Below are 27083 nucleotides of genomic sequence, written 5' to 3'. Positions count from 1 at the left end.
AACCCATCTCTACCAAAAAAAAAAAAATTAGCCAGTCCGGGTGTGGTGGCTTGCATCTGTAGTCTCAGCTATGCAGGAGGCTGTGAGGGAAGGAAGGCTTGAGCCTGGGAGGTTGAGGCTGCAGTAAGCCATGATCACACCACTGCACTCCAGCCTGGGTAAAGAGCAAGACCCCAACTCAATAAAATGAAATAATCATGCAAGATCTGAGCTGTTGTATACTTAAAAATTTGTTCTAGAATGGGCCAGGCACAGTGGCTCACGCCTGTAATTCCAGCACTTTGGGAGGCCGAGGCAGGCGGATCATGAGGTCAGGAGATCAAGACCATCCTGGCTAACATGGTGAAACTCTATCTCTACTAAAAATACAAAAAAAATTAGCTGGGCGTGGTGGCGGGCACCTGTAGTCCCAGCTACTCTATGTCCCCCAAATAGAGAGAGAGAGAGAGAGAGAGAGAGAGAGAGAGAATAAGAATAAAAACTAGAATAGTTGGAGAAATCTATGTGGAAAAGACAATCCTGAATCACATATTAAAAATAAGGGCCAGGCGCGGTGGTGACTAACACCTGTAATCCCGGCACATTGGAAGGATGAGGCTGGCAGATTATGAGTTCAGGAGATTGAGACCATCATGGCTAACACGGTGAAACCCCGTCTCTACTAAAAATACAAAAAATTAACCAGGTATGATGGCACACACCTGTAGTCCCCCTACTCGGGAGGCTGAGGTAGGTGAATCACTTGAACCCAGGAGGTGGAGGTCGCAGTGAGCCGAGATCACGCCACTGCACTCCAGCCTGGGCAACAGAGCAAGACTCTGTCCCCCCGTCAAAAAAAGATTTCCATTTCTAGCCATGAAAGTAAAACAGGGATCAGAGTTCCACTCCAACCTTGAATGCCTAGAACATCAGATAAACGGAAGAACCACGGGTTTTCAGATACTGAACAATAGACAACACAGGACATTGATCCCTGAAAGAAGACCAGCAAATTATGTGAGCTGTAGGAGTGCCCCAACTCACCACCTTCTGAGAGGTGCCATGGCTAATCCCAATGGACAGGGAGCACAGCAAAGCCAGGTGGCCTTGCAGAATCGAAGGCACAGAGTGTGGTTCTAAGGCAGGAGGCTGGAGTTGGCATGGATGTTTCCTGGAGATAAGGAGGCCAAGCCAGAGACAGAGAGAGATCCAGTGATTCAGAGACCAGCCTGAACATGGCGAAACCGTCTCTATTAAAAATTAGCTGGGCATGGTGGTGCACACCTGTAATTCCTGCTACTCAGGAGGCTGAGGCAGGAGAATTGCTTGAACCCTGCGGGGAGTGGAGGTTGCAGTGAGCTGAGATCGCGTCACTGCACTCCAGCCTGAGTGACAGAAGGAATGAGTCTCTGCCTGAATCTTTGAACACTGCTTTGTGCATGTGTATAAAGAAACTACTCAAACTGGGGGGCAGGGAGTGGGCATCCCTATCCTTCCCAAACTGGGTCACTGTTCTAATGGTAGGGGTGGAGGATCATTCTAGGTAACATCGAAGTGGTGATCAAAGTCTTCCCTAAAGTGTTCGCCTTCAGTGATATCCAACTGTCCCCCTACTTACTGGCAAATCTGTATTTACCTGGAACACCAACCCCAGATCTTTTTTTCTTTTCAGGCAGGGTCTCCCTCTGTCACCCAGGCTAGAGTGCAGTGGCATGATCAGAGATCACTGCAGCCTCGACCTCCTGGGTTCAAGTGATCCTCTTACCTCAGCCTCCTGAGTAACTGGGACCACAGGCATGCCTCGCCATGTCCAGCTCATTTTAAAAAATTACTTTTTGTAGAGATGGGGTCACCCTATATTGAGAAAGCAAGTCAGGGTCTTGCTCTCTCACCCAAGTTGGAATACAATTGTGCAAGTATAGCTCACTGCAGCCTCCAGCTCCTGAGCTCAAGCAATTCTCCTGCCTCAGCCTTTCAAGTAGCTAAGACGACAGGTGTGCACACTATGCCTGGCTTATTTTGTTTTTCTGTGTGTGTATGTAGAGATGGGGTCTTGCTGTGTTGCCCAGGTTGATCTCAAACTCCTGGCCTCAAGAAATCCTCTCACCTAGGCCTCCCAAAGTGCTGGGATCACAGGCATGAGGCACCACACCCAGTCTGAGCCCAAATCTTCCTATGTCTATACTGCTTTCCCTACAAATGCAAGAACCTAAAAATACATTCAGCCCAAAGCTACATCCTGACCACAAATACATAAAAACCACCACAAACACACTATGGCCTTCTCCATTCAGTATCGGGCACTGAAATATTTGTTGTTGGTGTTGTACACGTAATATTTTATTTGCTCCTAATAACGATGCTGTGAATGCAGGATGGTAAATGTTGCCTACTTTAAGAAACCCAGTACCCAGAGACATTATTAACTTTCCAAATCTGCACAGCAAGGTAATGGGAGAGGTGGAACCAGAATTCCACTTCTCTTAAGTAGTACTTAAGTTGATTCTTCCCATGAAATCTAAAATAAACTTGTAGGCCGGGCGCACTGGTTCACACCTGTAATCCCAGCACTTTGGGAGGCCGAGGTGGGTGGATCACTTGAGGTCAGGAGTTTGAGACTAGCCTGGCCAACATGGTGAAACCCCGTCTCTACTAAAAATACGAAAATTAGCCAGGTGTAGTGGTGCACTCCCAGCTACTCGGGAGGCTGAGGCATGAGAGTCACTTGAACCTGGGAGACAGAGGTTGCAGTGGGCTAAGACTGCACCACTGCCCTCCAGCTTGGGCAACAGAGCAAGACTCTGTCTCAAAAATGAATGAATGAATAAATAAATATATAAACTAAACAAGCACGTTCTTTAAGATCCTTCTTGGTATTCATCATCATTCCCTTGATACCTGGAAAATAAGAAACTCCACCTTTTCTGTGCATAAAACCAAACTCTGCAATAAGAACCAAGTCTGAATTTATTAGAAAATCTGCATTTATAACACTCTCGATCTCTGCAGAATGTAACTTTGTGTTCAGATGAAAATATGGTTTGACAGCAAAATCATGCTATGAAAGCAAGATCATATTCCAGACGGCATGCCCTCAATAGATATTATTTAGCACGTGCTGTGTCAGACATCGCAGAGTACTTGGGAAGCAACAATAAATAGAACTCCTTCTCTCTCCTGAGCCCACAGTCCAGTCAAAGAGAGGTAAAGAAATAATGACAGTGGCTGGCGAGAACGCTGGGAGAGGGGGGTTCGGGCTACAACAGAGGCAGAGCTCGGGGAAGCCTCCCTCAGGCTGGAGCAGGCGGGGTAAACCTCCCCACAGCGGGACAGCTGTGAGGAGACTCGGCCAGTGAACAGAAATCTTTTCAGTCATGCATCGTGTGACTCACGCTCGTATTCCCAGTACTTTGAGAGTCCGAGATGAGAGAATCACTAAGGCCAGGAGTTCAAAATCAGCCTGAGAGCAAGACTCAATCTCTACCGAAAAATTTTAAAAAAATTTTCTTTGAGATGGAGTCTCGCCCTGTCACCCAGGCTGGAGCGCAATCGCGCAATTTCGGCTAACTGCAACCTCTGTCCAGCTAATTTTTTGTATCTTTAGTAGAGATAGGCTTTCACCATGTTAGCCAGGCCAGTCTCGAACTCCTGACATTGTGATCTGCCCACCTCAGTCTCCCAAAGTGCTAGGACTACAGGCGTGAGTCATGGCGCCTGGTCCCAAAAATCCTTTTTTTTTTTTTTTTTTTTTTTTTTTGAGACGGAGTCTCGCTCTGTAGCCCAGGCTGGAGTGCAGTGACCGGATCTCAGCTCACTGCAAGCTCCGCCTCCCAGGTTCAAGCCATTCTCCAGCCTCAGCCTCCCGAGTAGCTGGGACTACAGGCGCCCGCCACCTCGCCCGGCTAGTTTTTTGTATTTTTTAGTAGAGACGGGGTTTCACCATGTTAGCCAGGATGGTCTCGATCTCCTGACCTCGTGATCCACCCGTCTCGGCCTCCCAAAGTGCTGGGATTACAGGCTTGAGCCACCGCGCCTGGCAGTCCCAAAAATTCTAAAAATAGGCTGCCCATGGTGGTTCATGTCTGTCGTCCGAGCTACTCCGGAGGCTGAGGTGGGGGAATCACTTCAGCCCAGGGGTTTAAGGCTGCAGTGAGCTATAATGACACCACTGCACTCCAGCCTGGACAACAGAATAAGATCCTGTGAAAAACAAACAAACAAAAGGCTAGCACAGTGGATCACACCTCTAACCTCAGCACTTTGGGAGGCCAAGGCAGGAAGATCAATTGAGTCCAGGAATTCGAGACCAGCCTGGGCATCATAGCAAGAACCTATCTCCAAAATCATAAAGAAAAAAAAAGCATCTTATAGTTGGTGATTATGGTGCCAACATGGGCATTCCAGGCAGAAGAAACAGCTCAAGCAAGAGCAGGAGAGCAATGAGGGCAGTGGAAACAGATCAGTGGCTGAGAGTGAGGGGAGAAGAGGATGAAAATCCAGGAGAGAGCAGAGGACACTGAATGTCCTGACCAGGGATTATGGCTTTGTCCTGTGGGCCTGGGGGAGCCAATCACAGGACTCCCAAATTTTTATCTGTGGCCGGGCACAGTGGCTCACACCTGTAATCCCAGTGCTCTGTGAGGGTGAGACAGAAGGAACACTTGAGCCCAGGAATCAAGACCAGCCTGGGCAACACAACAAGACCCCATCTCTATGAAAGTAAAAAAATTAGCCAGGCATGTTGGCATGTGCCTATGATCCCTGCTACTCAGGAGGCTGAGGTGGGAGCATCACCTGGGCCCAGGAAGTTTAGGTTGCAGTAGCAGTGATCACACCACCACACTCCAGCCTGGGTGACAGAGAGAGACCGAGTCTCAAAAGCAAACAAATACAAATTTGGATTTTTTAGAAAGATCACTTGGGCATGGGTGATAGGAGGCCATCTGGAAACAAGGCTGGTAAGGAGGCCACCTCTGAGGACCAAGCGAGTGGGGCAGAGGCCTGGCTGCTGGCAGGAAGGGAATATGGACGGGACAGAGGGAGGTGAGCCCAAAGCTAAAGTGAGGGGAACAGTGCAGTGGGCGTAGGGCAGGCCGGGGGAGGTGAGTGACATCTCTGCCCTGAGATAACACATAAGCAGAAAGTTCAATAGCACTTACCTAATGAAACCCTGCAATCATTTCCGCTCTGTACTTGCTCTGAATAATGGGCTTCTGAAACATCTTACACCAGTTCTCAAACTGGGTGGTCAGCTGCAGCTGAATCAACTCCAGGTGCCTGTAGTCGAGATACCAAGAGTAGTAGCTGTTCACACAGATCACATCCACATACGGAGCCTAGGACCAGAGCAGGAGAGCCCGTTCAGCACCCAAAAGACTGTATGACTCAGAACTCACATGCTTTGGGGGCTCTTCTGGCAAAGAAGGTAAGAAGAGGATATAATCGAGGCATTCAGGGAGGCTGAGGCAGGAGGATGGCTTGAGGCCAGGAGTTTGAGACCAGCCTGAGCAACACACAAGACCCCAGCTCTAAAAGTATAGTAGTAAGACAGTTAACAGGGCACAGTAGCTCATGCCTGTAATCCCAGCACACTGCGAGGCCAAGGTGGGAGGATAGCTTCAGCACAGAAGTTTGAGACCAGCCTGGGCAACATCGCATGACCCCATTTCTACAAAACAAACAAACAAAAAAACTAGAAGAGGAAGAACTGCCTCTCGGGACTGAGAACATCCAAGTTCACCAGTTTAGATCCTGAAATTACCCTGCCCCACAGGCAGGAAACATGGTCACAAAGTAGCCCAAAGGAGGCAGGCCTGTGACTCTGCACTGACGTGCGCAGCTGAAAAGGACTGTGAGAGGCAGAGCAGCTGCCAACGCGCAGTCCTCAGCCAAAGCCGAGGGCCCCCGCCACTGGAGCTGACTCCTCTCCAGGCAGCAGTCCCATCACTGGGACTTGTCCTGGACTTACCTTGCCCTGGAGAAGCGCTCCCACCTGAGGGGCCGATGCAGTCATTCTCACAGAAAATCTTTTTGTTTTGTTTTGGATACACAGTCTCACTCTATTGCGCAGGCTAGAATGTAGTGTCATCATCTCGGCTCACTGCAACCTCTGCCTCCCACGATCAAGTGCTTCTCATGCCTCAGCCTCCCAGGTAGCTGGGATTACAGGTGCGTGCCACCACATCCAGCTAATTTTTTGTATTTTTGGTAGAAACAAGGTTTCACCAGTTGGCTGGTCTGGTCTCTAACTCCCGACCTCAAGTGATCCACCCGCCTTGGCCTCCCAAAACGTTGGGATTGCAGGTGTAAGCCACTATGCCCGGCCATCACAGAGAATCTTTTTTTATTTTTTCTTTTTGAGACGGACTCTTGCTCTGTCGCCCAGGCTGGAGTGCAGTGGCCGGATCTCAGCTCACTGCAAGCTCCGCCTCCTGGGTTTACGCCATTCTCCTGCCTCAGCCTCCCGAGTAGCTGGGACTACAGGCGTCCACCACCTTGCCCGGTTAGTGTTTTGTATTTTTTAGTAGAGATGGGGTTTCATCGTGTTATCCAGGATGGTCTCGATCTCCTGACTTCGTGATCCGCCCATCTCGGCCTCCCAAAGTGCTGGGATTACAAGCTTGAGCCACCGCGCCCGGCCCATCACAGAGAATCTTGAGGCAGCTTTCATGAGGCAACACTGTGGGCTGCAGAGGGCCTGAAAGAGTCCCACCTAGCAGCAGGGCAGAGATGACCGAGTAGGACCACCATCAGCTTCAGCAAACTGGTGCTCAGGGCTGAGCAGCAGATGCTTCTGTGTCCAACTGGCGAGTTTCTAATGCGTCCTAAACACACTACTTTCTAGTAAGAATGCTGGCTGGGTGTGGTGGCTCATGCCTGTAATCCTAGCACTTTGGGAGGCCAAGGTGGGTGGATCACCTGAGGTCAGGAGTTCGAGACAAGCTTGGCCAACATGGCGAAATCCTGTCTCTACTAAAAAATATAAAAATTAGCCAGGCGTGGTATCGTGTGCCTGTAATCCCAGCTACACTGGAGGCCGAGGCAGGAGAATTGCTTGAACTCGGGCAGAGGAGGTTGCAGTAAGCCAAGATTGCACCATTGCACTACAGCCTGGGCAACAGAGCAAGACTCCATCTCCAAAAAAAAAAAAGAAAAAAAAAAGAATGCTAATGTCAGCCAGGAATGGCAGCTTGTGTCTGTAATCCCACCACTTTGGGAGGCCAAGGCTGGAGGATCACTTGAGCTCAAGAGTTTGAGACCAGCCTGGGCAATATAGTGCAATCCCATCTCTGCAAAAAGATTTAAAATTACCCGGGAACACCTGAAGTCCCAGTTACTCGGGAGGATGAGGCAGGAGGATCTCTTGGGCCCAGGAATTCAAGGCTACAGTGAGCTGTGATTGCACCACTGCACTCCAGCCAGGGCAACAGAGTAAGACCTTGTCTCTACAGAAGAAAAAGAAAAATGCAGGCTCCAACTTTGGAGTTACTGAATCAGGATCTCAGAATGCAGAGATCTGCCATTTCAAAAAAAATTCCCCTAGAGATTCTGAACATCCAGGCGTAGGCCAGATGAACTCTAAGCCCCCTTAAACCTTTGACATTCTATAAGTCTATTAAATCAAAGTGCAAAAAACGCTGAGTCCAAACTGAGCAAACAAATCCCATCTCCCTATGCCCAGCCTCCCTGGATTCAGAAAGCCACACTGCCTGGCGAGTAAGCAGGGAGAGAATTCTCATTAACCCAAAGACCATCTTTGAAAACAGACTGGCTGCAGCTGGGTGCGGTGGCCCACACCTGTAACCCCAGCCCTTTGGGAGGTTGAGGCAGGAGGATCGCTTGAGCCCAGGAGTTCGAGACCAGTCTGGGCAACATGGCAAGACCCTGTCTCTATCTTTTCAAGTAAAAAAACAAAATAAAAAATCCCTGGCTGGCAGCTCATGGTTCTTTCCAGCTGTTCCCATGAGCAGACTTCAGGACAAGCCCAGGCAAAGGTGGGGAAAAATGGGGTGGGGACCCCCAGGCTCACCCACTTCTCTGCTGCATAGTTGGAGTTGGTCACAAAGGTCACAGGCCGGGAGGGGTCCAAGGCTTTGGCGTGAGCAATCACCATCCTGTCCACAGAAGGCAGAAGACACAGGTTCCGTCAGTCCAGGAAGGGCTGGAACACCCTCCCATCCTCTCTGTCCCATCTTTCCCCATCAGAACACAACATGGGGCCAGGCACGATGGCTCACAAATTTGATCTCAGCAGTTCGGGAGGCCAAGGCGGGTAGATCACTTGAGGTTGGGAGTTCAAGATCAGCCTGGCCAACATGGCAAAACCCTGCCTCTACTACAAATACAAAAATTAGCCAGACATGGTGGCACATATCTGTTTAACACCAGCTACTTGGGAGACTGAGGCACGAGAATTGCTTGAACCCAGGAGGTGAAGGTTGCCATGAGCCAGGATCACACTACAGTCCAGCCTGGTCCATAGAGCCTGGTCCATAGAGCCCTGTCTCAAAACAAACAAAAGAAACACACACACACACACACACACACACACACACACACACACACACACACACAAAGCATAAAGCCACTGCTTTCTTCCCTAACTTGAGATGTATTTTACATAAGGACACATGATCCTCTAGTCCTAGACTGAGCTCTCTAACATCACTCTTTCTCCCCCCGCCTTCGAATCCTATCCCCCCAGAGGAGAGCCACCCTTCCAGGCACACAGAGCTGAGGTCAGTGGGCTGGACACTGCCAAAAATGAGGTTGACTCCCTGAAACAGCTCTTGAACAGAGGAGTGGATGGGTGCAGATTTGGGTGGGATATTTATTAATGCATCAAGCAAACAGGGAGTGCAGACTCTCAGATGGGAAGTTTCAAAGCCTGTGACAGCCTGGCTGAACCTCTCCAGGCTGGGCGGCTCCCTCCAATTCCTGCCCCAGCAAACAGACATCTCCTCTGGCCACCACCCAAAGAAGCCTGTCTGTCAGGCACCTGCTCCTGGAAGCCTGTGCTCTTCACCTTCCCAACAACGGTCCTGTCCACCCAGTCCTGCTGAGCACACCCCTGTGCCCCAGAGCTCTGAACTGTTCTTTGTCCAGGCTGGGACGACTTCTCAGAACCTTCTGCCTACTGCAGACTTGGCTCAGCCCAAAGCACTCCATGAAATCGGGGTGTAGTGTCTGCCTCAAGGAGCATTTCCAAAACCTCTACTGCCTCTGCTGCAAGTGAAAAATCTACCTCTGAATGCTGAGTTAGAACTGCATGATTGTAAGGAATAAAGGGGGCCCGGGCACGGTGGCACACACCTGTAGTCCCAGCACTTTGGGAGGCTGAGGCAGGTGGATCACTTAAGGCCAGGAGTTCAACGCCAGTCTGGCTAACATGGTGAAACCCCGCCTCTACTAAAAATACAAAAATTAGCCAGGCGCAGTGCCTCATGCCTGTAATCCCAGCACTTTGGGAGGCCAAGGCAGGTGGATAACCTGAGGTCAGGAGTCCAAGACCAGCCTTGCCAACATGGTGAAACACAGTCTCTACTAAAAAATGCTAAAGTTAGCTGGGCATGTTGGCATTAGTGTTGTGGTGCGATCTCGGCTCACTACAACCTCTGCCTCCTGGGTTCAAGCGATTCTCCTGCCTCAGCCTTCTGTGTAGCTGGGATTAGAGGCATGCATGAGCCACTGCTCCTGGCCTGTGCAACAGAGCAAGACCCTGTCTCAAAAAAGAAAACACACACATACACACACACAAACAGAAAACAAAACAGAATAGCATCATTTCCTTATCATTAGCTTGAAGGAAGTGAATTGCCTGTAAAAGTTTCCATTTTCAAAAAAAGCATTAAAATGCAGTGTAATCCCCGCACTTTGGGAGGCTGAAAAGGATTGCCTGAGCCCAGGAGGTGCAGCCTCCACCTCCTGGACTCAAGCGATCCTCCCACCTCAGCCCCGCAAGCAGCAGGGACTACAAGCGCGTGCCACCATGCCCAGCTAATTTTTTGTATTTTTGTAGGGACAGGGTTTCACCATGTTGCCCAAGCTAGTCTGAAACCCCTGAGCTCAAGTGACCGACCGCCACAGCCTCCCAAAGTATGGGATTACCGGCGTGAGTCACTGGGCTCGGCCCAATTAATTTCTTCAGCCTGAGCATGAGCGCTGGAAGAAAAGCTCTCATTTGCATGTAAGTTTTTAGAGTCAGAGTATCCCTCTGTCACACAGGCTGGTGTGCAATGGCGCAATCTCCTCTGATTGTAACCTCAACCTCCCATGCTTGATCTTTTATATAATCTCGGCTCACTGTAATCTCAACCTCCTGGGCTGGATCGCATACTCGCATACACACACACACACACACACATTTATTTAGACAAAGTCTCGGTCTGTCGCCCAGGCTGGAGTGCAGTGGTGCGATCTCGGCACACTTCAACCTCCGCCTCCCGGGTTCAAACAATTCTCTGCCTCAGCCTCCCCAGTAACTGCGATTACAGGCGCCCGCCACCACGCCCGGCAAATTTTTGTATTTTTAGTAGAGACGGGGTTTCACCATGCTAGCCAGGCTGGTCTTGAACTCCTGACCTCGTGATCCACCCGCCTCGACCTCCCAAAGTGCTGGGATTACAGGCGTGGGCCACCGCGCCCGACCGATCGCTTATATTTTTAAAAGGATGTTTTCTTCGTTTTCTAGCCCCTTTTACACCGCTACAAAGTTTCAAAGGCTTAATGCGATTACAACGGCCCCTGAGAGATCGAGCTCGGCTGTGCAGCTCCCTAATGCAACCTCAGAGGGGGCCTACCCTGCCCAGGATGAGCCGCGCCAGGTGGCGGGGGACGCTCCCGGGGGTCCTCGGGCCCTGGCTGGGGGAGGTTTTGTGGGAGGCACTACCCGGGATCAGGTGAGGCGAGTGCACGGCCGGGGCTGCAGCTGCCGCTGGCCATTGAGGAGCTTCTCCGCAACGGGCCCGCCAGGAGCCGGCCGGTTGGGGCGCAGCGCCTGCTCCTGACGCGTCTGGCCCTTGCTACGCCCGGCCCTGCAGGCGGGGAAGTCGTAAAGCTCCTCCCGGTAGCTTATGGGCGGCGGCAGCCAGGCCCAAGCTTGCGGACACAAAAAGGCCAGCTCAGCTGCCGATTACATCCCCCCGGCCGCCTGTGGCCAGCCGTCCGCGAACGAGCGCTCCTGGAAGACCTGCAGCCCCGCCGCGAGTTCCGATTGGCTCCGCGTGAGGAGCGGGCCCCTGCGACGTCACTAGCGCGCGCCTTCGGTGACGTCACAAGGATGGGCCTTGGGGCGACGTCACAGGCGGGGGCGTTCGGCGGCGTCACGGAGGTGGGAGTGTCAGTAGCTGAGCAGTTTTCTCCTGAGAGTGGAGCCTGGTAACCGCTACCTCCCCTCCAGGTCCTGTGTGTTGCTGGCTGGAGAAGGGTAGTTGACAAACTCAGACCCAGCGCAGTGTTTACGTCGCTCAAAAATACAAAAATATGTCCAGGCGCGACCAAGGCGGGAGGATCCCTTCAGGCCAGGAGCAGTCTAGCAACATGGCGCGACCCTGTCTCAGTAGTCCTACATCAGCTCCCCAGCTACTTGAACCCCAAGGTTCAAGGCTCCAATGAGCTATGGCCCCACCACAGCATTCCAGCCTGCGAGACTGAGGTAAACCCTGTCTAAAAAAGTAAAAAAAAAACTTACGTGTGCAACAGGGAGGGACTGCCAAATAAAACTGCCATCCGGGTACTTTGGGAGGCCGAGGCGGGAGGATGGATGGCTTGGGCTCAGGAGTTCTAGACCAGCCTGGGCAACATGAAGAAACCCTGTCTCTACAAAAGATACAAAAATTGGCCGGGCGCGGTGCTCACGTGGCCTAATTTTTGTAATTTTTGTAGAGATGGGGGTCTCGCTATGTTGCCCAGGCCAGTTTCGAGCTCCTGGGTTCAAGCGGTCTTCTCACCTTGGCCATCAGAGTCGTCAGGATTACAGGCGTGAGGGACTGTGCCCCGCCTGGGTTAGGCTGTTTAATAACAAAGTGCTCGGCCAGGCTCCGTGGCTAAGCCTGTAATCCCCGCACTTTGGGAGGCCGAGGTGGGTGGATCACCTGAGGTCAAGAGTTTGAGACCAACCTGGCCATGGTGAAACTCAGTCTCTACAAAATAGTACAAAAATTAGCCGGGTGTGGTGGCACATGCCTGTAGTCCCAGCTACTCCTTGAACCCAGAAGGCGGAGGTTAACAGTGAGCCGAGATTGTAGCACTGCACCCCAGCCTAGGCAACACAGCGAGACTCCAAAGTATGACACCAGCCTGGGCAATGTAGTGAAACCCTGTCTCTACAAAACAAAAACCCAGGTGTAACTGTGTCCACCTGTGGCCCAGGCTACTTAGGAGGCTGAGGCAGGGGGACCACTTGAGGCCAGGAGCTCTGATCATCCCACTGCTCTGCATCCTGAGCAATAGAATGAAAGCATGTCTCTAGATAGTTAACTAGCTAGCTAGATACGTAGTTTTCGATTTTTTCCCCTAGATTTGAACATGTTTTTCTAAAGTAGCATTCAACACATCAGCATTTACAGTGTTATTAGTTGTTAATATGATTCTGTTTTTCTGAAATACAGTATCCTTCACAAGCAGTTTTGTCTTTCAAAGTACATAGATAGGTCCTCAAGTGAATTTGTCTGATGTTGGCGACCTTGGTACCATTTTCTCCAGTTGACTGGAATAGTCAGTCAATAATTTCAGGTCACTGTTGGCCTTAGAAGAAGAGCCCAAAGGCAACAAGCAAATGTGCTGGTGTCCAATCACCTTCTAGAAACATTTTCACTTTCCTGTAAGGTTTCCCTTGATGAACATAGAAGTAGTGTATGTAGAACTGACCCAGTGCTGCCGTGGCAACTTTGTATATTAGGCCAAATTTACATTTCTTACCTTTGTGAGAGGCACCCTGGTAGGCTAGTGGAGTTACACGCGAAGTCTGTTTCTCAGCTGCACTGTCCAGAGATACAACACGGTCCAATCAAATAACATTCTCTGAGCCTGTTTCTTAAGCTGTGAAATAAGAATAACAATTATACCCGTCTAAAAAGACAGCTTATTTTATTTGAGTGGTCTTTTATTTTCTACGAAGCTGTGTTTAACACAGTAATTATTTTTATTTCCATACCACATTTGTGTTTTGTTTTTGTTTTGAAATGGGGTCTGTTTTTGTTTTTTTTTTTTGAGATGGAGTTTTGCTGTTGTCTCCCAGTCTGGAGTGCAGTGGCAAGATCTCCGCTCACTGCAACCTCCACCTCCCAGGGTCAAGTGATTCTCCTGCCTCAGCCTCCTGAGAAGCTGGGATTACAGGTGCCCACCACCACACCCAGCTAATTTATATATATATATATATATTCTTAGTAGAGATGGGGTTACATCATGTTGCCCAGGCTTGTCTCAAATTACTGATGTCAAGTGATCCACCTGCCTCTGCTTCCCAAAGTGCTGGGATTATAGGCGTGAGCCACCACACCTGGCCTGTTTTTAAATAAGAGTTTCTTGGCCAGGTGCGGTGGCTCACGCTTGTAATCCCAGCACTTTGGGAGGCCAAGGATCACCTGAGGTCGGGAGTTCAAGACCAGCCTGACCAACATGGAGAAACCCTGTCTCTACTAAAACTACAAAATTAGCCGGGCATGGTGGTGCATGCCTGCTATCCCAGCTACTCAGGAAGCTGAGACAGGAGAATTGCTTGAACCCAGGAAGTGGAGGTTGCAGTGAGCCGAGATCGCACCGTTGCACTCCAGCCTGGGCAACAAGAGCAAAAGTCCCGTCTCAAAATAAAAAAAAAAAGATTTTTTAAAATGATATTTTCAGTATTTTATAGATATGTGAGCAGCGATCTTAATAGGACGTTACCTGACACTTTGCGGGACTAGATGATGACAGAGGCAGCTGATTTGATCCAGATGTCTAATTTATTTATTTTTATTTTTTTTTTTTTTTCTTGGAGACAGTCTTGCTCTGTCACCCAGGCTGGAGTGCAGTGGCACGATCTTGGCTCACTGCTACCTCCACCTCCCAGGTTCAACCGATTTTTCTCCCTCAGGATCCCGAGTAGCTGGGATTACAGGCACGTGCCACCAGGCCAGGCTAATTTTTGTATTTTTGATAGAGACAGCATTTCACCATGTTGGCCAGGCTGGTCTCGAACTCCTGACCTCGGGTGATCTACCTGCCTCGGCCTCCCAAAGTGTTGGGATTACAGGCATGAGCCACTGTGCCTGGCCCAGATGTCTCTAATTTTAACAAGAGATGTATTGCAGGATCATAGCAGATTGAGTTCCTGGTGTATCCAGAAGGAAGTAAGCATGGAACTCAGGACAGCTGTCCTGAGTAGTGTGTGTGTACTGTGCTTGAATATCTCACTGCTCATTTATACACAGGCTTTCTTGTGAGCGAGTCAACAGTATCTGTTTCATAAATAATGTAGCTTTCTTGCTTTCTTTCTCTTTTTTTTTTTTTTTTGAGACAGGGTTTTACTCTGTTACCCAGGCTGAAGTGTAGTGGTGCGATCGCAGCTCACCGCAACTTCAGCCTCCCAGGTTCAAGCAATTCTCCTGCCTCAGCCTCCCAAGTAGCTGGGATTACATGTGCCACCACTCTTGGCTAATTTTTTTCTTTTTTTTTTTTGAGATGGAGTTTCACTCTTGTTGCCCAGGCTGGAGTGCAATGGTGTGATCTTGGCTCACCGCAACCTTTGCCTTTCAGGTTCAAGCGATTCTCCTGCCTCAGCCTCCCAAGTATCTGGGTTTACAGGCATGCATCACCATGCCCAGCTAATGTATTTTTAGTAGAGACAAGGTTTCTCTATGTTGGTCAGGCTGATCTCAAACTCCTGACCTCAGGTGATGTACCCGCTTTGGCCTCTCAAAGTGCTGGCATCACGGGTGTGAGCCACCGCTCCTGGCCTAATTTTTGTATTTTTGGTAGAGATGGGGTTTCACCATGTTGGCAAGGCTGGTCTCGAATTCCTGACCTCAAGTAATCAGCCTGCCTCGGCCTCCCAAAGTGTTGGAATTATATGCGTGAACCACCATGCCTGGCCAGCCCTATTTCTTTAAGCCTCCACATTTTGCACTTGTTAAAAGTATTTGAACATACAATTACCCAGCTTCCTTTGTTTATGTATGCTTGAATTTTGTACAATCTTAAATATTTTTTTCCTATCTAAGCTTTATTTTACCCCGTTTCCTCTATATTTGTATAACTTTAGGTGGCTCTCTTCATTGAAAGTGTTTTCTCAAAAGCCTTAAAATAGATTATTGTTCTTGGCAGCAAGTTGAAAGCTATTTGAGGAGAAAGGGAGACTTATGATGATTCAAATAAAGCAAACTAAAAAGTAATGAAGCAAGACAGAAGAAAAAGCAGTATTCACTTGCGCACATTCCAAAAGAATAACATTTCAAATATAACTAGAAAAAAGTGTGCTGAAGTTTGCAATACAGAAATAATTATTAATACTCAAAATAGCTTTAAAGCCCTGCTCAGATTTTGAATGTTGGGAATTGACCCGGAGGTGGCTGTAACCTAAGATGGTTCCTTCAGTAATGAGCATATGTTCTTTTTCAAGATGATGATGATTCTCCACCTTCTAAGAGACCAAAGACCATTGAGACACCACAGCCACCAGTCCTGTAACCTGCCAATGCTGGACAACAGAAAGTGAGGGAGTTCAACTCTGGTAAGCTCTCAGTGAAATCCACTACCTTTTCCTTCATCTTCTGGACTCTCAGTGTGACTGATGAAAGTTACAACATTCTCTGCAGGGGGAAATGTTTTAGCATGTATTACTGTATTTTAATCACATCTTTGTAAAGCCAGGAGCATTTTGAAAGTCACATTACAGACATTGTTTAAACATAGTTTGTATTTCCAAAACATAGGACACTGTGTCATCTCATATTAATTAGTTAGTTGGCTCAAAATTACTGCTAATGACTTAGTAATTCAATGATTTCTCTTAGCTTTAAAATCTTTTTTATTTCAGAACTATTTCACCTCTTGGTTTTCATTTTTGCTATGTGTCACTGCCTGCCAGCTGCTAATTTATTAACTCCCAGTGGATCATGTGTCCTGTGAAGGGACTGAATGAGAAATTAGTGGCAAATTATGTTGATGATTTGTATTTTGAATAGTTTGAATAAATAGAACATTAAGCTTGTATACATTTTGAAAATAGTATTTTAATATTCTACTGTCATAGTCACAATGATTGGATATATATTGAATTTATATGTACTTTAGGATATATTTTGAATTTGTATGTATATCTGTTAAGTTTTTTTTTTTTCTCCACGAAAATTAGACTCTGATTTATTGAGGCATCTGTTTGATGCCACGTTAGGTGGCCCAGGCCTGTGTAGGGGGTGAGGTTAAAGCAAGAAGAAGGGTGGTGAGAGGCAGGGTGCCAGGTTTAGGTTGGAATACCTGGCGGTACTCTGAGGCTTCCCAAGTTTCCTTGGTCCTGGCCGGCTGTGCTGCTGGCCTGGGCATCTGATGAGCCTGCAAGGGTGACTCCCAAGAGGTGAGTGGTCCAGGTAGGGCAGGGACTTTCGAGTCATGCTGTTTGTTGGCTTTGAATCCAGACTCGTACACTTGGTAGCTGTGAACTCTCCATGCCTCAGGGACCTGCAGAACTGAGCTCTGTCTGAGCCAGGTTCCATCCAGGCACTGCAGATCCATCCAGAGGGAAACCGCCCCAAGTTGCTCACTATTCAGTGCCTTCTCAAGCAGACCCTTGTCTCTTTCTAGGCCCTCACAATCCAGTGGAGGAGACGTAACTCATCTGCCTCTATCCCTCTGGGCGCACCTCATGCCGGTGCATCTGTGGACCTGGGCCATGCTCCTGGGCTTCCGAAGTTGGAGAAAGCTGCCAGGCTCAGGTGGGTACCTCAGAGCAGCTGCTGCCCTCTGGACACAGTGACAAAAGAACCCTGTGGGTCTGGAGCCCTGGTCTGGGGCATTGGGCAAGGCTCTTGCACTTCTCTGAGCCCATTTCCCCATCTGGATAGTGTGCTGATTCTATCTCCCTGTGGGCACTGAGGGCTCAGTGTTAGAGAGTCAGCATCTGGGGTTTGGGCTGTAATTCCCCTTCAGCCCCGTAGCTGGGGGGAGCCAGGGACTTTGTCGGGATTAACCTAGGTGTCATTCTAGCTTCCTGCCCCTGGCTTGGGCTCAGCATCTGAAGTAGTCTAGGCGGCAGGTGGTCCTGGTGGGGGTTGAGGCTTTTCCCCATTCTGAGGTCACACCCAGAGCCAGAAACGTTGGTGCCTGCTCTGGGCAAAGGTGGCAGCCTGTGCGACAAGAGCGAAACTCCATCTCAAAAAAAAACCAAAAAACCTTTCACCATTTCAAGGGGCTCACATCTCCCTAAGGGCCCGGTAATTGGCCTAATCTGGCCTGCCCTTGGCCCCCAGGGTGCAGGTAACACCCCACCTTACCTGGCTTCTTTCTGCCAGGGCCAATCTTCAGACCTCAGAACTTTCCAGCCTATCCCACCTCCCTCTCTGGCCAGCCTTGAGCCCTTGTGGGTCCAGCACATTTTCCAGGCTCTCTCCTGGTTGTCCTTCTGCCTCAAAGTCTGGATCATGCTGCTCCCCCTCCCATTCACCAAGACCCACAAGGACCACTCCACACCCAGCTCAGCCCCATCCCCTTGGATAGTCCTTTCTCTTTCCTCAGGTGGCCAGGTGCATATCTTGGTGTCAGGACCTTCACTGCACCTGGGAATGCCTACTGGTCACCTCGGTGACAGAGACCAAGGCATTTACTTGATATGACTGCCCTGGTTCACTGTCTACATGGCCAGGGAAGAAGTCAGTAATAGGCTTTTGACTTGCTGAAAGGATCAGTTCTCCTGGCCCCGTGGTCTAGGGATGGAGGATGCTGCAGGAGATGCACCCCTCCCTTCCCAGCTGAGGACTGTGGGTCATCTCAGGGCAATTTCACAGTCCCCACGTGCCCCACCCCCTCAGCTCTGCAAATACCAAGCAGCGCAGCCTGCGTAGGGGACAGTGGGCTCAGGGGTGCCCAGGTAGTCCCCAGAATGCCCTTGGCAGGCCCCTCACCTAGGTACTTCCACAGCTCTGTAGCAAGAGTTCTAACCTTTTTTGACTGTGGAGCCTGCTGAGAATAAGCTGTGGACTGTTTTCCAGAAAGGCATGTACATGCTGTCCATGCAAAACCTTGCGTTGTGGCCAAGCGCAGTGGCTCACGCCTGTAATCCCAGAACTTTGGGAGGCCGAGCCGGTCGGATCACCTGAGGTCAGGAGTTCGAGACCAGCGTGCCCAACATGGCGAAACCCCATCTCTACTAAAAATGCAAAAAATTAGGCGTGGTGGCAGCCACCTTACTGGTGGCCTTACACCTTACAGCCTACTCTGGAGGCTGAGGCAGGAGATTCACTTGAACCCGGGAGGCGGAGGTTGCAGTGAGGCGAGATTGCACCACTGCACTCCAGCCTTGGCGACAAGAGCGAAACTCCATCTCCAAAAAAAAAACCTTGCATCCTTTCAGGGGGCTTACACCTCCCTAAGGGCCCGGTGGTTGAACCCCTTGGACCTGAGGGTGAGAAACCTTGCTTCAGTTCTTCCCTGGGTGATCAGCCCAGGGTAAAGAAGGAGAAACCAAAAAGGAGGACCCATGAGAAGGGCCCCCTCCAGGAGTTTGAGGCCCACTCCCTCCTCCCCTGCCTGTCCTCTGTCCAGGTCTCCTCCCTGCTGTGCCCCACTCCTGGGGCCATAACCATCTGATGCTGTGTTTTTCTACAGGCTCCTGGGCACAAAGTGGGCAGGCTCACCTGGAGGGGATCAGAGTAACATGAGAGGAAATGAGGGGGAAAGCTGCCCTGGAACCGCCCCTCTCTTTCCTCTCATGTCACTGGGGTGCACTCCTCCCTCACCTCACTCAGGCAGCGACATGGGTTCCATGTGAGTGCTGTCCTGCTTCCTCTGCTGCCTCTTTTTTCCTTAGGGCTATCATAAAACTTTCTCTTTCCCAGCTCTGCCAATCTGGTGGGACATTGGGCTTCCCTCTCACAGGGTCCTGGGGACAGGCCTATCCTGTATCATACCTGCAGAGAGACCCTGTTTTTCTCCAGGGCCTGGGGAGCAGCCAGGTTCCATGAGTGAAACGTAGATCTGAACCGTACCAAGCTGGGGTTGGGGTCCACACTCTCTTCTACTGAGAAGGAGCTAGGGATTCCAGCTAGGTGAGAGAGGGAGAGTGGGCAGATCCAGACCAGACCAGGACTGATCCCCTGGAAAAAGCCTGCCTTGGCGAGTGCTGGGTGCGGTGGCTCACTCCTGTAATCCCAGCAGTTTGGGAGGCTGAGACAGGTGGATCACTTGAGGTAAGGCGTTCAAGTCTAGCCTGGGCAACATGGCAAAACCCCATCTCTACTAAAAATACAAAAATTAGCTAGGTGTACTATGTTCCTGTAATCCCAGCTACTCAAGAGGCTGAGGCAGGAGAATTGCTTAAACTGGGGAGGCAGAGGTCGAAGTGAGCCGAGATTGTGCCACTGCACTCCAGTCTGGGAGACAGACTGAAACTGTGTCTCAAACAAAAACAAAAACAAAAAACACCATGATATGGCTTTGGCAGAGAGCCTGGCCTGGCAGTGCCTTCCCTTGGGTTTCTCCTGGGTAGGCCTCTGCCACGAGGAGGCGCTTCCTTTTGCCTGTCCATGGCCCACAGCAATAGAATGTCTGCTTCCGAGGGTTGGGTGGGGGACTGCTGGCAGAACTGGAAACCTTCTTCAGGTGGGTTTTTTGGTTTCTTTTATTTTTGTTTTCAAGATGGAGCCTTGCTCTGTCACCCAGGTGGGAGTGCAGTGGTGCAATCTCAGCTCATTGTAGCCTCCACCCCCCCCACCCCGGGTGCAAACAATTCTCATGTCTCAGCCTCCTGAGTAGCTGAGATTACAGGTATGTGCCACCATGCCCGGCTAATTTTTGTATTTTTTGTAGAGACGGCATTTCACCACGTTGGCCAGGCTGGTCTCGAACTCCTGACCTCAAGTGATCTGCCCTCCTCAGCCTCCCAAAGTGCTGGGATTACAGACATGAGCCACCGAGCCCAGTCCCTTCAGATGGGTTTTGAGGCTTCACTACAATACTAGTTTCCCATGGCTGCTGCAACAAGTTACCACACAGTGACTTAAAACAACACGAATGTATTCCCTTACAGTTCTGAAGACCAGAATTCTAAAGTAAGTCCCACTGAAGCAAGGTGGGAGCAGGGTTGTTGCCTTCTGACACTCTGCGGGCGAATCTGTCTCCTGGCCCTGGAGGCGGCCTGCACTTCTCAGCTTGTGCTGCACGTCCTGAATGACTGGAGTTTCCTGCTTCCATCACTACACCTCCCACCCTCTCCATCACCTTCTCTGCTCTTACAAGGATCCGGGTGAGTACATTAACCCTGCCAGTACAAGCCAGCCAAAGACCCTTATCTTCATTATATCTGCAAAGCCCCTTTTGCCATACAAGGTCATGTTCACCAGTTCCCGGGATTAGGATATGGGCGTCTTGGGGGCATCAGCCTGCTACAGCAAGGCTGCAAAACTGTTACACCCTCCTGGTGTTGCAAAGATGGAGAGAAAAAGAGTTGGCATTTTTTGCTTAGGGGTCCCTCTTAAACTTGTACCTTTAAGGTCTGGGGTCCCTTTTAACCTTGTTTTTGTTTTTGTTTTTTCTTCTTTGAGGTGGAGTGTTGCTCTGTCGTCCAGGCTGGCAGTGGCATGGTCTCGGCTCACTGCAGCGTCTGCTTCCTGGGTTCAGGTGATTCTCCTGCCTCAGCCTCCTGAGTAGATGGAACTATAGGCACCCACCACCATGCCTGGTTGTTTTGTATTTTTGGTAGAGATGGGTGGGGGTGGGGAGGGGGGTTTTGGCTATGTTACCCTGAGCTCAAAGCCATCCGCCTACCTCTGCTGCCGAAGTGCTAGGATTACAGGCCTGCACCACCACACCCGGCTGCTGCAAAGACTTATTTCCACACAGCTGAGACATGTTTTAGAAAGTTTGCTAAAAGACCCTTGGAGACCTCCTCTTTGTGGCTTCCCTGTTACCGTGTTTAATTTGATTGAACTTTTCTGCCCTCCTGCTTTTCAACTTCTCTAATAGTCTCTCATTAAACCAATTCTAAGAACACCCAAAAAGGGAAAAATTTTTTTCAAAGCAGTAAAATGATGTGGACTGTTAGAATGTAAAATATATGAAATAAGTTCTTACATGTTAGTGCTGCTCTGACATAGGGACATATTATTGAGAATCAGCTTTTGCTCAGTTTTCAGAGAAATGGAATAATCTTATTGCTGATCTACATAAGCAAGTTGAAGAATTGTCCGAAAGAAAATATGGTATGTCTAAACTGGAAAAGTCCTGTAATCCTGTGTTCATGAGCATTTACACAGTGGAGTTACTCTTCATCATGGGGGGTACCGTGGACAGGCCCAGGGCTGCCGGTAAGTCATGCCTCCTTACACGTTTCTCCTTGTCAGGTGCTTTGTAGTGTCTAAATATTGGAAACATTCTCTGTTTCTAAATTGCTACAAAGCTAAGGAAAAGTTGTGTTTCTTTAATTATTAGCATTTCTTTTAAACTTTCAGCATGGAGATTGGGAATTTATTTACATATTTATTGCAAAGCCCTTCATCTTAGGGATTTCATTGAATTATTATTATTATTATTTTTTGAGACAGAGCCTCACTCTGTCGCCCAGGCTGGAGTGCAGTGGTGTGATCTCTGCTCACTGCAACCTCTGCCTCCCGGGTTCAAGCAGTTCTCTGCCTCAGCCTCCTGAGCAGCTGGGATTACAGGCGCCAGCCACCACGCCTGACTGATTTTTGTATTTTTAATAGAGACGGTATCATGATCTTGGCCAGGCTGGTCTTGAACTCCTGACCTCCTGATCCAGCTGCCTCGGCCTCCCAAAGTGCTGGGATTACAGGTGTGAGCCACCGTGCCTGGCAAAATGTTATTTTTTTAAATGAATTGTTTCTCTTAGTCTGCTTCATTAAATTTGGTATTCATCCAGGTGTGGTGGCTCAAGCCTGTAATCCCAGCACTTTGGGAGGTCGAGACAGGCAGATACTTGGAGAAAGTATCCATGGATAACATGGAGAAACCTGGTCTCTACTAAAAATACAAAATTATATGGGCGTGGTGGCACATGTCTGTAATCCCAGCTACTCGGGAGGCTGAGGCAGGAGGATCACTTTAACCCGTGAGGCAGAGGTTGTGGTCAGCTGAGATTGTACCATTGCACTCTAGCTTAGGCAAAAGGAGCAAAACTCCATCTCAAAATAAATAAATAAAAATTCAGTACTCACCAAGGTGCCCCTATTGTCTCTACTTTTATGTTGATGCATCACTGAGTTGACATTAGATTTCAAATTTGTCACTGCACTTATACTATTCTATCCTGAAGCCACCTTTATATAATGATGAAAGAAATTAGCAATTTGTTATTATCCTCTGTCTGTTGGTATATATCAAGTGCTTACCTAAAAAGAGCAATAACCAAAGTGCTTACCTAAAAAGAACAATACTGTTTTTATTTGGATGACTACTTGTAACCTACTAGCAAACTATAAAATTGTATGAGATGCAGAATTTTAACTGAATTGCTTTAAGTGAACATTTAAACATGATAAATCATATTGATGGTATTTATGTTAATATACTTAAAGTGAACATTTTTTTCTTCATCATGAATAATATAACCTACTCCTCAATGAGAATCTAGAATTAAATTTGCTAGTGAATTCAGTAATATTTCCATAATATTTTCAGTTATGTGCTTAAGGTTCTCTTAGTGTTTCTCCCACTTTTTAATAGCTTATGCCTTTTTTGCCTTTGGTTTTTTTTGGTTCATTTTAAAGTAAAAATCTCACAGCATGTGATACTTGGAAGCAGTGTAACGGTCTCACCTGGTGGTAAGACCGTAGGCTCTAGGGACACAGGCTGGCCATGTCTCTTCTCCTGTCTGAGCTTTAGTGTCCTCTTTTGTGGTCATGAGAACTGAAGATCTATCTTGAAGATTTGATAAGACACTAAAGTGCTTCATATAATACCAGGCATATACATGCACAGTAAATGCTTCCTTCTTACATTTTTATTGATTGATTGATTGAGACAGAATCTTGCTGTTTCACCCAGGCTGGAATGCAGTGGTGTGATGGTGGTTTCTGCAACATCTGCCTCCTGGGTTCAGGCAATTCTCCTGTCTCAGCCTCCTGAGTAGCTGGGCTTACAGGTGCCTGCCACCATGCGTGGTTAATGTTTGTATTTTTAGTGGAGACAGGATTTCACCATGTTGGGCAGGCTGGCCTCGAACTCCTGACCTCGTGATCTGCCTGCCTCAGCCTTCCAAAGTGCTGGGATTAAAGGCATCAGCCGCCGTGTCCAGCTCGTCTTTTCTTATAACAACCACCCTTGGTGATGAAATGTTAAATAAGTGCTAGTGGATATTATTTTGCTTAATGTTGCCTAGTGAATATTAAGTATTCTTACCTTTCAGAAATGAACTTATGAATTCAACAGGTGAAGATTTACAATTTGATTAAACAGCTTCAGGAGGTAGGTCTTCAATCTTAAGTCAGATTAGAAGATTATGTGAAATAATTATTTAAGGTTTAACATTGAATTCTTTTAATGGTACCCTCCACATGAAATAATATGCTTCTAAGTATTAATTATGTGCCAGGACAAGAGAATTCGTGTTGTCAAAATTCTCATACTCTCTAGAACAGTGAACTCATTTTCTTTTTATTAACACATTACAAATACATGTAAATATTGCATTTACGGGTAGACAGAACTGGAAGAACAATATTTGTCCTACTTTTGAGATGCAAGATTTATCTGGCGTAATGCATTGAACAGATTATTATCGAAGTCTACACCGGTCAACTGAACAAGCATTCGTCAAATGTCCATGATACGTAGGACAGAAGGTTTTCTTTTAGAGTGTGGAGCCATGCATATTATCTTTTAATTAGATTTAGTTAGATATGTTTTTAAAGAAATAGAAATATAATTGATTTTCTTGTTTTGGCACTGGAGTGAGGATGAAACAGAATGGAATGACACTGTTTAGATTTACTAAAATGGAAGGATAGCCAGTGAGATCATATCCCATCTTCCTGGACCTTTGGCTTTTATAGGTTGAGCTATAAGAACAATTAGAAAAATGGATATCATTTAAACACAGTATGTAGAAAAGAATAATTTCTACATATTGTGAATAATTGCACCTGCTAACAGTTCTTTTTTTTTTTTTTAGATGGAGTTTTGTTTTGTTGCCCTTGCAGTGCAGTAGTGTGATCTCAGCTCATGGCAAGCTCTACCTTCTGGGTTTTAGCAATTCTACCTGCCTCAGCCTCCCAAGTAGCTGGGATTACAGGCACCTGCCACCATGCCTTCCTAATTTTTGTAATCGTAGTAGAGTTGAAGTTTCACCATGTTGGCCAGGCTGGTCTTGAACTCCTGACCTCATGTGATTTATCCACATTGGCCTCACAAAGCACTGGGATTACAGGCATGAGCCACTGGGCTTGGCCATAATTTTTTTGATAATGTTGTTTTATTTTAGGAAAGTAAATACAATGAGTAGGACTTAGCTCCAGTTTTCTCTTACTGTTTTTTGTTTGTCTGTTTTGTTTTGTTTTGAGATAGAGTTTAGCTCTTGTTGCCTGGGTTGGAGTGCCATTCCATGATCTTGGCTCACTGCAGCCTCTGCCTCAAGCGATTCTCCTTCTTCAGCCTCCTGAGTAGCTGGGATTACAGGCACCCTCCCCAATGTCTGGCTACTTTTTGTATTTTTACTGGAGATGGGGTTTCACTGTTGGCCAGGCTGGTCTCCAACTCCTGACCTCAGGTGATTCACCCGCCTTGGCCTCTCAAACTGCTGGGATTACGGGTGTGAGTCACTACAACTGGCTTTAATGGGATATTTCACTGCACACTTTGATAAACAGAATATTAGCATTTTTGCTGTTGTTTTTATTTCACTCATTATTTAAGGTTTAACATTGAATTCTTTTAATGGTACCCTCCACATGAAATAATATGCCTCTAAGTATTAATTATGTGCCAGGAAAAGAGAATTCATGTTGTCAAAATTTTCATACTCTCTAGAACAATGAACTCATTTTCTTATTATTAACCCATTACAAATACATGTAAATATTGCATTTACGGGTAGACAGAACTGGAAGAACAGTATTTGTCCTACTTTTGAAATGCAAGATTTATCTGGCATAAGGCGTTGAACAGATTATTATTGTTCAATTTTTTGAACAATAATATTTTTATTTGATTGCTATTTTTCTTTAGACTCAATTATATTAACAGAAGTAAAGATAAAAGTATAATAGTTAAAGACCAATACAGATTTAATAGTTATTCTAGTCTACGTATTGTGTTTAAATGATAGCCCTTTTTCTTTTTGTCCTTATAACTCAAGCTGTAAAAGCCAAAGGTCCAGTAATGATCCCATACCCTTTTTTCCAGTGTCATGTTGAAGATCTTTATGTAGAAGGCCGTTCCAAAGGAACTTTTTTTCTGTGGTGGGGGATGGGGTTTTCATTCTTCTTGCTCAGGCTGGAGTGCAATGGCATGATCTTGGCTCACTGCAACCTCTGCCTCTTGGGTTCATGTGATTCTCCTACCTTAGCCTCCCGAGTAGGTGGGATTACAGGTGCCCACCATCATGCCAGCCTGAATATTGTATTTTTAGTAGAGGCGGGGTTTCAGCATGTTGGCCAGGCTGGTCTTGAACTCCTGACCTCAGATGATCCTCCTGCCTCAGCCTCCCAAAGTGCTGGGATTACAGATGTGAACCACTATGCTCTGCCAGAAATTTTTTTTAAGAAGACTGTCTACTAATGGAATTCCTGGCCTGGAGAGGATATTGCTGTCAAAGGAATTGATTCATTTTTTTGTTAAAAGGTAAGACTCTTGGATTCTTATTGGACTCTCCTCTCTGTTCTGAGTAATAAATTTTTTTTATTGTTGACAAATATTATTCACCACCAGGGTTATATTTAATTAAGTCTGAGTTATTTTATGGTTTTGTTTTGTTTTTTTTTTGAGATGGAGTTCTGCTGTCCTTGCCCAGGCTGGAATGCAATGGCGCGATCTCAATTCCATGCAATGTCTGCCTCCTGGGTTCAAGCGATTCTCCTGCCTCAGCCTCCCGAGGAGCTGGGATTACAGGCATGTGCTGCTATGCCTGTCTAATTTTGTATTTTTAGTAGAGTTGGGGTTTGTCTATGTTTGTCAGACTGGTCTCGAACTCCTGACCTCGGGTGATCTGCCTGCCTCAGCCTCCCAAAGTGCTGGGATTACAGGTGTGAGCCGCTGCACCTGGCCTATTTTAGGTATTTTTATCTTCCACTTTTTAATTTATCTGGGTCCAAAATTGAGTAAGTCATGCCAGTGTTAGCTTTTAAAATGTGAAGACTGCCCTCACCTGACTGGCACGCAACTGACATTTTCTTTCACAGTTTTCTGCTACTTTTGCTAAAGAAAATAGTATCCATGTCTTGTTTTTAAGCCTGAGATTTTAAAGCCTATGTGGGAATAAATGATTTTTATAGACGTGTAGAGAAAGATAGTCTTGAATGCAATGTGATATTAAAGGATCCCATTTAAGATTATTGTAATATGTTTCAAAGACCTGTGGGTTGCAAAGTTACCAGTTTACTTGTGAGGACACATCCTCCACGAAGTACCTGATGAGACCATTTGCAATTATTATTTTGTTTGGTTAATGTATGGAAACCTCAAAAGAAGATTTAGTTGTGCTCAAGCATCCCGATTGTCTTTTCTCTTCTTAATTAATTAATTAATTATTTTTTTCCCTCCTGAGATAGAGACTTGATCTTTCACTTAGGCTTAGAGTTTAGTGGCATGATGTTGGCTCCCTGCAATCTCTGCCTCCTGGGTTCAGGCAATTCTCCTGCCTCAGCCTCCTGAGTATCTAGGATTACAGGCATCTGCCACCACACTTGGCTAATTTTTGTATTTTTAGTAGAGACAGGGTTTCACCGTGTTGGTCAGGCTGGTCT

General features: G+C 47.5%; 1 protein-coding gene and 1 long non-coding RNA gene across 25 annotated transcripts in view; one reads left to right on the top strand and one right to left on the bottom strand.

Moving 5' to 3' along the window:
- The window catches only part of LOC140709620 (beta-glucuronidase-like), a 36288-nt gene extending 25080 nt beyond the window's left edge, over nucleotides 1-11208 (bottom strand). For 9 of the 17 annotated variants that reach the window (XR_012090179.1, XR_012090177.1, XR_012090176.1 and 6 more), the window contains exons 1-3: nucleotides 10868-11208; nucleotides 8009-8093; nucleotides 5139-5315 (exon numbers count right to left, since the gene is read on the bottom strand). Coding sequence is in view for 4 of the 17 variants with exons in the window: in XM_073008787.1 (XP_072864888.1) it covers nucleotides 5139-5315; nucleotides 8009-8093; nucleotides 10868-10920 (315 nt within the window). In the remaining 13 variants the exon portion in view is untranslated. Of the gene's footprint in view, nucleotides 1-5138; nucleotides 5316-8008; nucleotides 8094-10778 lie in introns of all 17 variants that reach the window. The other 8 variants (XR_012090181.1, XR_012090184.1, XR_012090182.1 and 5 more) reach the window with 7 other exon arrangements.
- A 63-nt stretch (nucleotides 11209-11271) lies between these two features.
- Nucleotides 11272-27083, top strand: part of LOC103226043 (uncharacterized) — a 47418-nt gene continuing 31606 nt past the window's right edge. For 5 of the 8 annotated variants that reach the window (XR_012090192.1, XR_012090195.1, XR_012090193.1 and 2 more), the window contains exons 1-8: nucleotides 11272-11632; nucleotides 15578-15688; nucleotides 16759-16889; nucleotides 20198-20413; nucleotides 20712-20787; nucleotides 21296-21473; nucleotides 23531-23589; nucleotides 25525-25962. This is a non-coding gene — a long non-coding RNA (uncharacterized lncRNA). The remainder of the gene's footprint in view (nucleotides 11633-15577; nucleotides 15689-16758; nucleotides 16890-20197; nucleotides 20414-20711; nucleotides 20788-21295; nucleotides 21474-23530; nucleotides 23590-25524; nucleotides 25963-27083) is intronic. The other 3 variants (XR_012090190.1, XR_012090189.1, XR_012090194.1) reach the window with 2 other exon arrangements.

This window comes from Chlorocebus sabaeus, chromosome 21, assembly GCF_047675955.1.
Source record: "Chlorocebus sabaeus isolate Y175 chromosome 21, mChlSab1.0.hap1, whole genome shotgun sequence".
NCBI classification, from domain to species: domain Eukaryota; kingdom Metazoa; phylum Chordata; class Mammalia; order Primates; family Cercopithecidae; genus Chlorocebus; species Chlorocebus sabaeus.
This window is presented reverse-complemented; position numbering and strand designations above follow the sequence as displayed.